This window comes from Furipterus horrens, unplaced genomic scaffold (assembly GCF_987537825.1).
Source record: "Furipterus horrens unplaced genomic scaffold, mFurHor1.1.pri manual_scaffold_3, whole genome shotgun sequence".
Lineage (NCBI taxonomy): Eukaryota > Metazoa > Chordata > Mammalia > Chiroptera > Furipteridae > Furipterus > Furipterus horrens.
The window spans coordinates 179,713,434-179,729,552 of record NW_028327173.1 but is presented as its reverse complement, the minus strand read 5'-3'; the positions used below and the strand labels follow the sequence as shown (position 1 = coordinate 179,729,552).

Sequence of the window (16,119 nt, the reverse complement as noted above, 5' to 3'; positions counted from 1 at the left end):
CAACAACCCAAAACCTGTGGGACACAGCAAAAGCAGTCCTGAGAGGGAAGTTTATAGCAATACAGGCATATCTGAAAAGGCTAGAAGAATCTCAAATAAAAAACCTAACCACAATGCTACAAGAACTAGAACAACAACAACAAACAAAGCCTAGGGCAAGAAGAAGGAATGAAATCATCAAGATCAGAGCAGAACTAAATGACATAGAGACTAAACAAACAATCCAAAAGATCAACGAAACTAGGAGCTGGTTCTTCGAAAAAATCAACAAAATCGACAAGCCTCTAGCCAGTCTAATCAAGAAAAAAAGAGAGAAGACACAAATAAACAAAATCAGAAATGAAAGAGGAGAAATCACGACTGATACCTCAGAAATACAAATGATAGTTAGAAATTACTTCAGACAACTGTATGACAAGAAATTTGACAATCTAGAAGAAATGGACAAATTTCTAGAAACATACAACCTTCCAAAACTGAATCAAGAAGAAGTGGAAAGTCTCAACAGACCAATAACAAAGAAGGAAATTGAAACAGTAATCCAAAATCTCCCGGCACACAAAAGCCCTGGACCGGATGGCTTCACAGGCGAATTCTACAAAACATTCAGGGAAGAACTAACTCCTATCCTCCTCAAACTGTTCCAAAAAATCCAAGAAGAAGGGAAAATCCCAAACTCTTTCTGTGAAGCCAGTATTATCCTAATCCCCAAACCAGGTCAAGACACAACAAAGAAAGAAAACTACAGGCCAATATCACTGATGAACATCGATGCTAAAATCCTCAATAAAATATTGGCAAACAGGATCCAGCAACACATCAAAAAGATCATACATCATGATCAAGTGGGCTTCATTCCAGGGATGCAAGGATGGTTTAATATTCGCAAATCAATAAATATAATACATCACCTAAACAGAATGAAAGACAAAAATCACATGATCATATCAATAGATGCAGAAAAAGCATTTGATAAAGTTCAACACCCATTTATGATGAAAACACTCAGCAAAATGGGAATAAAGGGAGCATATCTTAACATAATTAAGGCTATATATGAAAAGCCTGAGGCCAACATCATACTCAATGGACAAAAACTGAAAGCATTCCCCCTGAACTCAGGAACGAGACAAGGATGTCCACTCTCTCCACTCCTTTTCAACATAGTGTTGGAAGTCCTAGCCACAGCAATCAGACAAGAAAAAGAAATAAAAGGAATCCAAATTGGGAAAGAGGAAGTGAAACTTTCATTATATGCAGATGATATGATAGTATACCTAGAAAATCCTATAAACTCCACTAAAAGACTACTCAATATAATAAGTGAATTTGGCAAAATCGCAGGGTACAAAATAAATATACAGAAATCCAAGGCATTTCTGTACACCAACAATAAAATAGCAGAGACAGAGACAAAAAAGAAAATACCATTTACTATAGCAACAAGAAAAATAAAGTACCTAGGAGTAAACTTAACCAAAGAGATAAAAGACCTGTACTCTGAAAATTACATAACATTGAAGAAAGAAATTAAGGAAGAAACAAATAAATGGAAGCAAATACCATGTTCTTGGATGGGAAGAATCAACATCATCAAAATGGCCATACTACCCAAAGCAATTTACAAATTCAATGCAATCCCTATTAAAATACCAATGACATATTTCACAGACCTAGAACAAATACTCCATAAATTCATATGGAACCAAAAAAGACCCCGAATAGCAAAAGCAATCTTGAGACAGAAGAACACAGCAGGAGGAATCACAACACCAGATATCAAACAATACTACAAAGCCACTGTAATCAAAACAGTATGGTACTGGCATAAGAACAGACATATAGATCAGTGGAACAGAATAGAGAGTCCAGAAATAAACCCAGGCCTCTATGGTCAACTAATCTTTGATAAAGGAGGAAGGAACATAAAATGGAGTGAGAAGAGCCTCTTTAACAAATGGTGCTGGGAGAACTGGATAGGGACCTGCAAAAAAATGAAACTAGACCACCAACTTACACCACACACGAGAATAAACTCAAGATGGATCAAAGACTTAAATGTAAGCCGTGACACCATAAAAGTCCTAGAGGAAAACATAGGCAAGAAAATATCAGATATCTCACGTAACAATCTCTTCACGGATACATCTCCTAAAGCAAGAGAAATAAAGGAAAAAATAAATAAATGGGATTACATCAAACTGAAGAGTTTCTGCTCAGCAAAAGAAAACAACAGCAAATTGAAAAGGAAACCAACCATATGGGAAAACATATTTGCCAATGACATCACAGACAGGGGACTGATATCCAAAATATATAAAGAGCTGATACGACTCAACATCAAGAAAACAAACAACCCAATTAAAAAATGGGCAAGGGACCTGAACAAACACTTCTCCGAAGAGGACATACAGAAGGTCCATAGACACATGAAAAAATGCTCAACATCATTAGCCATCAGGGAGATGCAAATAAAAACCACAATGAGATACCACCTTACACCAGTCAGAATGGCCATCATCAACAAATCAACAAGCAACAAGTGCTGGCGAGGATGTGGAGAAACGGGAACCCTACTGCACTGTTGGTGGGAATGCAGACTGGTGCAACCACTATGGAGAACAGTATGGAATTACCTCAAAAGATTAAAAATGGAACTGCCTTTTGAACCAGCGACTCCACTACTAGGATTATACCCGAAGAATCTTGAAACAACAATTCAAAAGAACTTATGCACCCCTATGTTCATAGCAGCACTGTTTACAATAGCTAAGTGCTGGAAACAACCTAAGTGCCCATCTGTAGATGAGTGGATCAAAAAACTGTGGTACATTTACACAATGGAATACTATGTAGCAGAAAGAAAGAAGGAACTCCTACCATTTGCAACAACATGGATGGAACTAGAGAGAATTATGCTTAGTGAAATAAGCCAGGCAAAGAAAGAAAAATACCATATGATATCACCTAATACAGGAAACTAAAGAACAACACAGACAAAGGAACTAAATAGAACAAAAAGCAGAGTAGCAGTCAATAGGGGGGAGGGGAGAGGGAGAGAAGGGGGATAAGTAAGGGAAGGGTTTAATTAAAGAGCCTGTATGAAGGACTCATGGACATGGACAGCGGGGAGGGATATGATTGCGGGAGAGGGGGTGGGCTGGGTGGGGGAGAGAAATTGGGGGAAAAGGGGACAACTGTAATTGAAAAACCAAAATTAAAAAAAAAAAAAAATATTTAACTGAAAGAAAAAGATCTTAAGTATTTTGAATGACATGTTATCTTTAAGCTCAATATATTGTATTATATAGATAAACAGTAAATTATTAGTTTGCCAGATGTTTATATTATTCTAACTTCTGTTTTTAGAAACTGTTATTAATATTGGTTATTGCTTATGTGGAACAAATGTAAATAATATTACATGATATTATTTCTGATATAGTACATATATTATAAATGCAAAATTTGTTTGCATAACATAGTTCCTTAACATCTAAGGGTTAATCTGAGATGCAAAACACAAGATATTCTTAGACATGTCAGCAATTTTTCCAGAATTTCATGTGAACTGAAGAAAGAAGTAGATGAAGTGGAAACAGAAATTAATTATTTAAACCAGGTATATATTTTGTTATATGTTTCTAATATCAATATTAATGTATAAATAAGTGTAATGGTATGTTACTTGACTGTCTTAGATGAGCTATTTCTAAAGAGCCTGAATGTGGACAAATATGATAATTTGTTTGCCTCAGATTCTCTTTGGAGCCAAAATGTGGGTATTGAGTATATTCAACTCTGGATTTGGGGGAGTTGTTTAACTTTCTTTGTGGACTAAAGAAGAAGATGATGAATGAACAAGACATTTATAACAGGAATTTAAAGGCATTAAAAGAGCTACAAGTGTTTTTAAAAGAGAGAACAAGACAGTAAAAAACTTAATCTTGAAAATTTATGACTATAATCTTTATAGAGCTAGAACTAGTTTAGCCTTTAAGATTGATGGTACATGATATTTTCTTGAGTACATTTTTTAGTGCCATTAATTGAAATGTGGTGGCTTTCATTGACAGGTGTGAGGACCCATCAAAGTCCAAAATTTCCCAAATTTGAGAAAAATTTGATAGCTAATTTTCTGAATGTTATGAAAAATTGTGTTAGAGTTGGTATATTTATCATTCGTGGTAATGCCAAGAAAGTGGATTTGACTTCCTTTAAAGTATTAATATATGGTAACTGTCTTTATGTAGGGAATCAATGTCTTCTTCTGACTGTCCTTATTTAAAAAGGTGGAAGCTTGTTGAAATCTAGGTTTGCTAACGGAGTTGTAAGAAGAAGTTAAAGGAGTAGGATTTATTGTTAATTTTACTTTGTTTTAGCAACTTTCACTAAACAATAGCTAATACTACCAAAAATATAAATCTTGTGGTTATATAGAAAACTCATATTTATTAGTTAAGATGAAGCATATGTTCCTTAATACTTTTCAGGTCATTGTTTTGCTTTATCATTTTTCTTTTTAGCAGATTGCAAGACTTTATGAAACTAAGAATCTTTCAGAAACTCTGGAAGAAAAAACTAAAAATACAGAAAAAAGAGAGGAATTGAAAGAAAGCTATAGGTAAACTTTAAAATGTGATTTTATGTGAACAAATACTATGCCTCTACAATTTTATTCTATATTCTGTCCCAAGCCACTAATATTTATACAGTATTGATACACATTTTTTTGTGTATGCAGTCTATTTTCTATTAATTTCTTAAGAGAAATATTAATTTATACTTTTAAATGTTATGGACTAATTTTCAAATTGCTTGTTGTTTAGTAAGGCCAAGGACAATTTGTAGAGAGAAATAGGGTAGCAGTAGTATATTCACTTTTCTGGAAACTGTCAGTTGTATATTTCATTCAGTTTTCCCTCATGAGTCACCAATAAGAACACTGAGGGGAGTAGCAATGTACTTAACTTTTTTTTTTCCTCTGCTTTTACTTTTATTAGTATTTATTTTATGATGAATTTACTCCTGGGCCATAATCTTTTGTTTCTTCAGTTTCTTCTGGAATATCTTTTTCTTCTGTGTGACCTCCTCTTCTGGTTTAGGAAGGATCTGCTTCTTTTCAGTGAGGATCATCTCAGTGTGGCAGGGAGAGCTCATGTATGGAATCTGCCACAAGCTCTGTGAGTTCTGTGCTGCACCTTGGGAGCATTGTTCACCTGGATATGCCCAATAACCAGAGGATCTATATCTAAGCCCTTAAGTTCAGCATTGCTCTCTGCATTTTTGAGCATGTGCAGCAAAAATTCAGCACTCTTTTTGGGTCACCGACCTTGTGTCCAGCCCCACTGTTTGGCCTGGGTACACCTACTACCTCCCCTGTTGTATAGATGGAAGGGGACGCACTGCTCTTTAAAGTGACATCTTTCAGATACTTGGTGGCCTTTCGAATGTGCATACCCTTGATGTCCTGGGCAGTTTCACAAGTGTTCCTAAAGTGAACACGAAGATTCTAACATCTTGATTTGCATGATTTTGTGGGGTTTTCTGGGTCAAGTGAATAGTGAACCATTTTCAGAGGTCACTTCTGGTTGCTTTTGGAAGAGGAGTGTACTTATCCTTTTATCACCTTGTCACCAGTTTGACCAGTTCTTCCTTTGCCACAGAGAGTGAAGATGAGCCAAGATGCTACTGAATTGTGGCATCATACCTTTCCTTGTCATTCATCCTAATGGTGATAAAATAGACATCAGTGGTGGAGGCATTTTTTTTTACTTGATTTTTTCTGTTACTGTGTGATGGAAAAATAGATCTATTACAGTTGCTGTATCTGGTAAACTTTCTGTTTTTCTCTTCTGCCTATATCCTTTATGATTCTTCTTAAATTCCTCTCCTTGGGCTCGGTTGCTCTTATTCTGATTTTGTGACACACTCCCAAGTTAATTTCCCTGATCCTGCTTTCTTGGATCTTTTACTTTCTTGATTCCCCCACTACTATGTCTGACATTCATGGTAATGTATCTTTAATTTTGTAATCAAATTGATTAGAAAAATAGGTAAATTACAGAATTTCACTTTATTGACATATTTTTAATATTATAAAATTCTCTATATTGAGAGGAACTTAATGTAACTAGTCATTTTTACTTAATATAGATTTGATAGTTATTATCAAATAATATAATTATTTAAATTATTTAACCATTGATGATTAAATTGTTTATTTAACTTAGGAAAAATTCAGTACAATTATTTTTCCAGTAAAAAACTTAAAAGACTTGTTTGTGATTGTAATATTGCTTTAATGGTTTCTATATTCAAACTAGTTGATTTGTTTCTAAATAAGTCTCTTTAAAGTTTCAAGTATTCTAAAGTCTAAAGCATGCTGTTTGTAGTTTTCATTTACAATATTTTTTACATGTTTAGAAAATATTTAAAAATGTGATTATGTTCTTAAAATGAGAATGAGGTATACTGAGAAGAGCACTGGAATTAAATCAGGAAGGGGTGTTTTAGCTGTCACACTGTTAAGTAATTTAATAATATTGGGTAGATCTTTTAAGTTCTCTGGAACTCAAGTTTTATCTGTGAAATAAGGAGTTTTAACTATATGGTATCTAAATGTCTCTCCTAGCTCTAATATATATGAATGTCTTTTAAAAATTTTTTATTGAATTTATTGGGCTGACATTGGTTTATAAAATTATATAGACTTCAGGTGTACAAATTTATAATACATCATCTGTATATTGTACTGTGTGTTTACCGCCCAGTCAAGTCTCCTTCCATAAATATATGTTAATTTCTCACTTCACTAATACTTACTGTAATTACTCTTCTCTTTAGAATTTTTGAAAAAGATGAACAACACGTTTTTGTATTGAATAAAACATCTCAGAAAAGTCAGTTATTTCTTCCAGATGAATATCAGAAAGCAGTCAGACCAATAAATATTTTATCTTCAAAACCAAGAGTTATAGGTACAGTATCTAAATATTTATTTTTAAAAACTTATTTTTCTTTGCAAACACCTAGAAAAAGAAATAGAAAAAGCAATTTTAGTTATTTGGTGTAACGAAGAACAAACAATACTAGAGACCTATAGACTCAGGAAAGTACCACTTTGATTTTTTTCTGATAGCAAACAATATATACCTTTTATATTTAACTTTTTCCCTTGGAAAGAGAAATCACTCATATTACATTTGAAAGTGTCCTGGTCTGATTACATAGTCATCAGAGGAGGATGACTAATTATATATTTTTTTCATTTGAGAAGTTGTGTTATATGTGATTAAAAATAGGTAGCAGACTTATGTTAATGATATTTGTGACTTAGTCACTGAGATATTTGAATCATGATTCATTCAATAGATGTGCAGACTAGAATAACTACATTGCATTAGATTAAGTACATAGACTATTTTTGCCTTCTAGTTATTAATATCACCACTCTATCTTTGGTTCCTATTCTAAAGATATAGTTTTGCCAGCTGGTTTCCACTTATAGTCATAGTTATTATAATAACTATTATATAGGGAAGAATTAATATTTCTGTAATAATTTCATAACTATGTATTTAAATTAAGTATTCATGTGACTTGATTTTTTTAAATCACAAGGTAGGGTTAAATGTTGGGTATGATATTTGATTCTCTCTCTGGAATTGACTGGAAGTTGTACAATTTAAAACATAGATAAAAAAGAAGACAGTTCTGTGAAGCAGTCAAAGCTTCCCAACGTTGACGTCAAACAAAAAGAAAAGAATATACAGGTAGGTATTTCTTTTTAATAGTATAAATTAAGTACTTGCTTACATTAAATGAGGTACTGAATGTATTGCATTTAGGGCATTCTGTGTATGTGTGGGTGTGTCTCTTATAAATATATTAAACCAGCCATTAGTACAATCTCAGGGTCTAATAAAACTTGAGTTTCAACATGGCAGCCTAAGCATATATTACAGCCTTCTCATATACTCCTAAAAATAATAGAAAAGATATTTTAAAATACTAAGCCCTGTACACAGTAAACCAAAACCTGCGAGACATTTCTGAAGGAGGAAAACAGGGCTGGATTGAAGAGGGAAATTGTGGCCTGACTTGTATTGGAGAATACTCTTATACAAGTTATAGGCCTGAGAGCAATGGAGAGATCAATTGATTGGATTACCTCAGTGGTCATCAGTTTAGTTAGTGCCTGTTCATCTTATAATCCTTCTGCCTTTGGCCAGGCATCAGTAATGGGGTGACTGTCTCCAAGTGCAAGCAGTGAGTATAGGAGTTTAGGTTAGAGAGATGGTACTCTGGGCATTCTTGATTTGTATGAAGAACAAAGAGCATACCAGCAAGAAAGCTAGCTTCTAGTGTGACATATCTCTCTTCCTTCATTCTTCCTGAAAATAGTCCAGAGGGAAACAATCATCAATGAAAAATATAATTGCTTTCCATTAAATCATAATTAATACACATGATATAGAGTAAGGGTGAGCAAAGTAATTGATGAAATTTGTTAATTCTAAATATGTATTAAAGATAAAATCTTAAAAACCTGGGATTTCCGATCAAGATGTTGATGTAGGCAGACATCAACACACAATCACATCAAAATTACAACAAAAATGTAGAACAGCCATCACTCACAACCATCAGAAATTGAGTTAAATGGAAGTCTGACAACTACAAAATTAAAGAAACCACACCCATCGAGACAGGTAGGAGGAATGCAGATGTGAAATATGCTAGTCAGTCAACCACCTGTGGTGGATAAAAATTCAGGAGGGATATCTCAGGAGCAAGGATTCCCAGCCCCACACCAGGCTCCCCAGGTCAGGGTTCTATGCCAGGAAGATAAGTACCCACAATTTCTGGTTGCAAAAACCAGCAGAGATTGAGTCTGTGAAAGAAACTGTTGGAGCCCCAAGCAGTTTAGCTTAACCCACACATGGACTCACCTACTCAGACTCACTTCCTCTGAGCTCCAGCATCAGAATAGGCGCGTGAAAGGCACCAGTGGCATATGAGGAGAGGCTGAAGTGTCTGGCATCAAGGCCAGAGGAGACCATTGTCCCTTTTCTAAACTTTCCCCCAATAGAGCCAGCAAGCTGGTGCCATATCTGAGACTCCCATCAACCTGGCTAACACAGTTGGATCCACCTTGGAGATCCCCAGAGGCTCTGCCCCACCCAACTTATGGGCCCACTCAAGCTGCTTTTCCATATGAATGGCTGTTCTTGGCTCATCCTTCACAACTACCTAAGTCCTATCAAACAAGCAACAGCTGGCTTCAGTGAGCCATAGTCCCAGCACTAGCAGCAGCCAGCTTGGGTTCATAGCTTTGCTTCACCTGGGAATCTCCAAGCCCAGCACAAGTAGTAGCTATCTCAGATTGCTTTATAGCTCAGGCGGGCTGGCCCCAGGCAAAACACAGGTGGGCGCTGACCTTGGCCTGCACCACCCAGGAAACTGCAGGGCCAGTGCACCCAGTGGACAGCTACAGACCACATTGGAGTACCACCACAGTGCCCTTGCATAGTTGATCCTCCACAGAGGGCCAAGGTTGGTGGTCAGTGGTTACAGCCAGTCCTTGCAGCTGACTGGTCTAGGTAAATCCCTCCCATTGACCTGCCAACAGCAACCAAGGCTCAACTACAAGAGGAGAATGTACTTGGCCCACATGGAGGGCACACCTTGAGTACCCAGCTTAGGTGATAGGGGAGGCTATTCCACTGGACCCTACACGACACCTACTACATTGAGCCACACTACCAAGAAACAGAGTCGAAGTAACTCTACCTATACATAGAAACAAACACAGGGAGGTTGCCAAAACGAGGAGACAAAGGAACATGGCCCAAATGAAAGAACAGATCGAAAGAACAGATCAAAACTCCAGCAAAAGAGCTAAACAAAATGGAAATAAGCAATCTATCTGATACAGAGTTTAAAACACTGGCTATAAGGATGCTCAAGGAACTTAGTGAGGACCTCAACAGTATAAAAAAGATCCAGTCAGAAATGAAGGATACACTAGTTGAAATAAAGAGAAATTTACAGGGAAACAACAGTAGAGTCTATGAAGCCAAGAATCAGATCAATGATTTGGAATTTAAGGAAGCAAAAAACAACCAATGAACACAAGAAGAAGAAAAAGTAATCCAAAATACTGAGGATGGTATAAGCAACCTCTGGGACAACTTCAAGAGGTCCAACATTTGCATAATAGTGATGCCAGAGAAGAAGAGAAAGAGCAAGAAATTGAAAACTTGTGTGAGAAAAGAATGAAGGAAAACTTCCCTAATTTGGTCAAGGAAATAGACATGCAAGTCCAGGAAGCACAGAGTCCTAAACAAGATGGATGCAAAGAGGCCTACTCCAAGACACATCATAATTAAAATGCCAAAAGTTAAAAAAAAGAGAATCTTAAAAGCAGCAAGAGGAAAGAAGTTAGTCACCTACAGGGGAGTTCCCATAAGACTGTCAGCTGATTTCTCAAAAGAAACTTTTCAAGCTAGAAGAGATTGGCAAGAAATATTCAAAGTCATGAGAAGCAGGGATCTACAGCCAAGATTATCCAGCAAAGCTATCATTTAGAATCAAAGAGCAGATAAAGAGCTTTCCAGACAAGAAAAAAACTAAAGGAGTTCATCCTCACCAAACCATTATTATATGAAATGTTAAAGGGACTTATTTAAGAAAAAAGATCCAAAACTATGAACAATAAAATGTCAAAAAAATACATATCAACAATCGAATCTAAATAACTAACTAAGCAAACAAGAACAGACAGAATCATGGATACAGAGAATGTTTTGATGACTGCCAGATGGGAAGGGGATATGGGGGAATGGGTGAAGAGGTGAGGAGATTAAGAAGTACCAACAGGTAGTTATAGAACAGCCATGAGGATGTAAAGTATAGTATATGCAATGGAGTAGCCAAAGGACTTATATGCATGACCCATGGACATGAACAATGGTGTGGGGATTGCCTGAGGGAGGGAGGGGTGCTGCATGGTGGGGGGCAGAGGGGAAAAAGTCAGGATAACTGTAGTAACATAATAAATATAATTTTAAAAAGTCTAGTACTAAAATTTCAGATGATATCCGTATGGGATGAAGGTGGGAAGATAAATGAAGGAAACGAGTTTACTCAAGTACTTTTTTGTTAGATAATGGAAGTAAGGAGAAGATAGAAATAATGGTTAACTCCGTATTGTTGGAAAAATGTAAAATTATGCACATATGTTAAACATTTAAGGGTAACCAACAGTAGAGAAATGGAGTGTGTAAGTTTTAAAACACTAGAACAAAAGATGAAATACAGAAAAATTAGTCTAGAAGAAGGCAGGAATGGGGAAAAATAAAACAGCTGGAAAGCATTTTCAATAGAAAACAAATAGGTGCCAAAAATAGTTCTGAACAAATCAGTAATAATAAAAATGTGACATAGGTGCTTCTATGGAATATATAAACAAAATACAGCTATATACTTTTAGAACAGCTGAAACAACTTGACAAATGAAAGCTAAAAATAAAAGGATAGAAAATATACATCAGGCAAAGCAAACGAAACCAAAGCAGATGTAACAATGCCATATAAAGTAGAGTTCAAGATTTTAAGAAACATTAGTAAGGATAAATATATTTCATATTTTTAAAAAGAATAATTCACCAAGAAGCCATAACTATGCTGCATCAAATTATAGTTTCAAAATATATAAAGCAAAAATTGATAGAATATCAAAGAAACCACTGAATCCACAGTTAGGATAACTCTATCAAAAAAAGTGCTGACTGAGTTTGGGGGTTGAGTTTGGCTATATGTGAAACAATATCAAACCAAACCACAAAATAATAATGTTAAACAAGATAAACACTTAATTTTCTCTTTCCTGCCATGAAATTCTAAAGTAAGTGACTCAGGTACACCTATCAGAGCTGATAGCACTATCTCCACAATTTCATTATTTCTCAAGCTCTATCTATGCTTTCTTTTCCTGCTATCGTTAAATACTAAGCTTCTGCCTCAAGGTCACATCATGGTCAGAAGTTCAACCATTTCAACTTTGTCATCATATCTACCTTCATAATCAGGAAAGAAGGGGAGAAAGTCTGGCCGATCCAGCCCCATTTTTAAAGATTTTTCCTGGAAACTCTTTAAACAGTTTATAATAATATTTCATTGGCCAGAACTTTGTCATACGGTGTCCTCTCTCTGGGGAAAGGTTGAGAAACAAAGGTGGTTTTGGTTTTGTTTTGTTTTTCTTTTTGTTTTTTAAATCAGAACACAAAGGGAAAGCAGATTTTGAATAGGATAGAAAACTGTCTGTTTCTGACACTGGAAAAACAAGTAAGGTAAAAAATAAGTAAGGATATAGAGGAGCTGAATAACACAATTAGCAAATTTGGTTTCTAACATACACAGAATTCAGTTAAATTTTCATTTGCAGTATTCACCAAAATTGACCAATTAATATAACAAAAAGCATAGCTAAACCAATTATAAAAAGTAGCTGTCTTCACTTTTTTCAAGGAATGTTGTGATAGTTTAGCATTAGAAAAAATCTATTAGGGTGATTCACTACATTAACAGATTAATAAGAACTTTAAATAAAGATTTAAAATAAGAGACTTTTAAAAAAAATGTTAGGGAGACCCATACTACCAGATGTCAAAATGTTCATAATGTTTATTTTTACTCTTGTTATTGAGATAATTCACATAACATAAAGTTCACTATTTTAAAGAGTTAGGATTCAGCGGGATTTAGTATATTTACAAGACAGTGTAACCATCACCACTGTCTTAACTCCAGAACATTTTTATCATCCCCAAATGGTCTGGAATAAGAAAAGACAAACTTACTAGTGGACTACATCAAAATAAAAAACTTCTGTTTGATAAGATATACTTAGTTAAAAATAGTGATGAAGTGGGCAAGGGATTGGTATCCAGAATGTACAATATGTAAAGAAATACATAAGAATTCTTACAAATTGGTAAAAAAAAGAATAAAAATAGGCCAACGATAGGGTGGTTTACAGAAAAGGAAAGACAAAGGGTCTCTAAACGTAACCTGATGCCGACTCAGGATTACAGGGAAATGCAATTAAACCAATGCGAGACATGGTTTTACCTATCAGTTTTCAGACATCAAAACATTTTGCTGACATTCGCTGCTGTCTCCGTCGCTGTGTGGTCCTTCGGGCTCTCTGCGCTGCTCTGTTGCCAATATGTCGCTTTCCAACAAGCTGACTCTGGACAAGCTGGATGTGAAGGGGAAGCGGGTCGTCATGAGAGTGGACTTCAATGTTCCTATGAAGAACAACCAGATAACAAACAACCAGAGGATCAAGGCCGCCATCCCAAGCATCAAGTTCTGCTTGGACAATGGAGCCAAGTCCGTTGTTCTCATGAGTCACCTAGGCCGGCCTGACGGCGTCCCCATGCCTGACAAGTACTCCTTGCAGCCCGTTGCTGTGGAGCTCAAATCTCTGCTGGGCAAGGACGTTTTGTTCCTGAAGGACTGCGTGGGCCCTGAAGTGGAGAAAGCCTGTGCCGACCCGGCCACGGGGTCTGTCATCCTGCTGGAGAACCTGCGCTTTCATGTGGAAGAAGAAGGGAAGGGAAAAGATGCTTCCGGGAATAAGGTTAAAGCCGAGCCAGCTAAAATAGAAGCTTTCCGAGCTTCGCTTTCCAAGCTGGGGGATGTCTATGTCAATGACACGTTCGGCACTGCGCACCGAGCCCACAGCTCTATGGTGGGAGTCAATCTGCCACAGAAGGCTGGAGGCTTTCTGATGAAGAAGGAGCTGAACTACTTCGCCAAGGCCTTGGAAAGCCCGGAGCGACCCTTCCTGGCCATCCTGGGCGGAGCTAAAGTTGCAGACAAGATCCAGCTGATCAATAACATGCTGGACAAAGTCAACGAGATGATTATTGGTGGTGGAATGGCTTTTACCTTCCTTAAGGTGTTCAACAACATGGAGATTGGCACCTCTCTGTTTGATGAAGAGGGAGCCAAGATTGTCAAAGATCTGATGTCCAAAGCTGAGAAGAACGGTGTGAAGATTACCTTGCCGGTGGACTTTGTCACCGCTGACAAGTTTGATGAGAACGCCAAGACTGGCCAAGCCACCGTGGCCTCCGGCATACCCGCTGGCTGGATGGGCTTGGACTGCGGGCCTGACAGCAGCAAGAAGTACGTCGAGGCTGTCACCAGGGCCAAGCAGATCGTGTGGAACGGGCCTGTGGGCGTGTTTGAGTGGGAAGCCTTTGCCCGGGGGACCAAAGCCCTCATGGACGAGGTGGTGAAAGCCACTTCCCGGGGCTGCATCACCATCATAGGTGGCGGGGACACTGCCACTTGCTGTGCCAAATGGAACACGGAGGACAAAGTCAGCCATGTCAGCACTGGGGGTGGTGCCAGCTTAGAGCTCCTGGAGGGTAAAGTCCTGCCGGGGGTGGACGCTCTCAGCAATGTTTAGTACTTTCCTGCCTTTCGGTTCCTGTGCGCATCACCTCACTTGGCTTAGTATCTGTACTTGGTGTTAGCTCAGATCTTCCTCCATTGCAAGATTCAGCCAGTGGCCCAGAGATGCAGCCCGGGAACGCTTAACACAGTTGCCCAGCAGCGTATCAGCTCACCTTTCCTGCAGCCTGGATTTGACTACGTTCTTCAGGATCCCAGCTGAATTTCTTAGTGGCTAAACCGTTGTGCATTCTAGAGCGCAGATATTTATATTTTGCCTGTTAAAGTAAACTGTTAGCTTAATTCTGTTCTTGGAGTAGCTTACTCCAATTAGTTCTGTCATTGTTTTGCTACTGGGCATGAAAACAAGATGCAACCCCCCAGTTGGAGGTGAGGAGCGAGGGAGATGAAGGTGGAGACCTGTGAAATAAATAATAAAAATATTCGTGGAAACTGGGGAAAAAAAAACAAAAAACAAAAAAAAACATTTTGCTAATATCTAGAGGGTATAATTTGGTATGACTGCTTTGGAGGATAGATTCACAGTACTAATTAAAAATAAAAATTCACATACTCAGCAGTGTCACTTCTTGGCTTCTACTGTGAACAAAATACTTGTATAAATACTTGTACTAGGAGGCATATACAAACATGTATATTATTTAAAACACACATCAGAAGAACACTTGTTTTTCAAGGGACAAGTGTTCCTTAAAGGACAAAGTCTTTTTCTATGGTCTGAAAGCACATCAAGATGACAAATTAAGACCAGTGGCTGTTAAACAAAAATAAATGAAATAAACTTTTCTATTAAAGATATTTTCATTTTGGGTCAAATAAGAAAAATCAGGAACTCTTCAAAATGAGTGAATCAGGGAGAAGTAAAGACTTGAAACAGACTATACAAACATTACTAAAGCAGTGGTTTAAATACTAATATTAAATAACATTTAAAGTTAAAAATGAAACACTAGCTCTTTCATAAATGTATAAAAAAAGTCTCAGGCTTTATTCTTTTAACCTGCTGTTTTGCTTTCCTGTGTTCATTTTGAGAGGTTATAGTGAGTAGATACAGAAATCAGGTAATTGGTTGAGCAAATGGTAAGATTTACTTGATTAGCCATGAATATGGGATAAAATACTAAAAAGTTTATCTTAAATGGAGAGATACTGCCAAGCATAGTTATTATACTTGTCACAAACATTAAATTCCTTGAGAGTTATATCTTTTTTGTTCCCCAGTATTTCATATAACGTTTCATATGTAATGGTTTCAATTAATGTTAGTAAGTTGTTGAAAACAATGGTAATGACAAGGGTGACAATACTCTTGGAGACCTCTAAGTAGCCATTGCAAGCCAAAACATTTTATTGTTTTTTTGTAGCTAATTGTGATGCTTAATTTCTTTTTTTTCAGGTATTTAATGACTCTGTTACAGCTATTAAAAGTTCACAGAATTTTATGCAGTTCAGGTAACTTTTAAAAATAACAAAATACTTTAATTTCTGAAATAATTTATAAACTCAGCAAATAATATAAAAATTATACTTATTATGTTTTAGATCGTTAACCCCACAGAATTCGTCAAATTTCAATCAATGGTTTGAAAGAGGAGATACAGGTATTTGCTATTTATATTTTTTCTA

At 36.7% G+C, this 16,119-nt stretch overlaps 1 protein-coding gene and 1 pseudogene across 1 annotated transcript in view; both read left to right on the top strand.

Annotated features, from left to right (window-relative positions):
• The window catches only part of CUNH14orf39 (chromosome unknown C14orf39 homolog), a 52,938-nt gene that overhangs the window by 21,640 nt on the left and 15,179 nt on the right, over positions 1–16,119 (top strand). The window contains exons 7-12 of the mRNA XM_090272066.1: positions 3,502–3,622; positions 4,527–4,624; positions 6,847–6,980; positions 7,699–7,775; positions 15,890–15,945; positions 16,036–16,094. Coding sequence (XP_090128192.1) covers positions 3,502–3,622; positions 4,527–4,624; positions 6,847–6,980; positions 7,699–7,775; positions 15,890–15,945; positions 16,036–16,094 — 545 coding nt within the window. The remainder of the gene's footprint in view (positions 1–3,501; positions 3,623–4,526; positions 4,625–6,846; positions 6,981–7,698; positions 7,776–15,889; positions 15,946–16,035; positions 16,095–16,119) is intronic.
• On the top strand, positions 13,178–14,522 carry LOC150016865 (phosphoglycerate kinase 1 pseudogene; annotated as a pseudogene).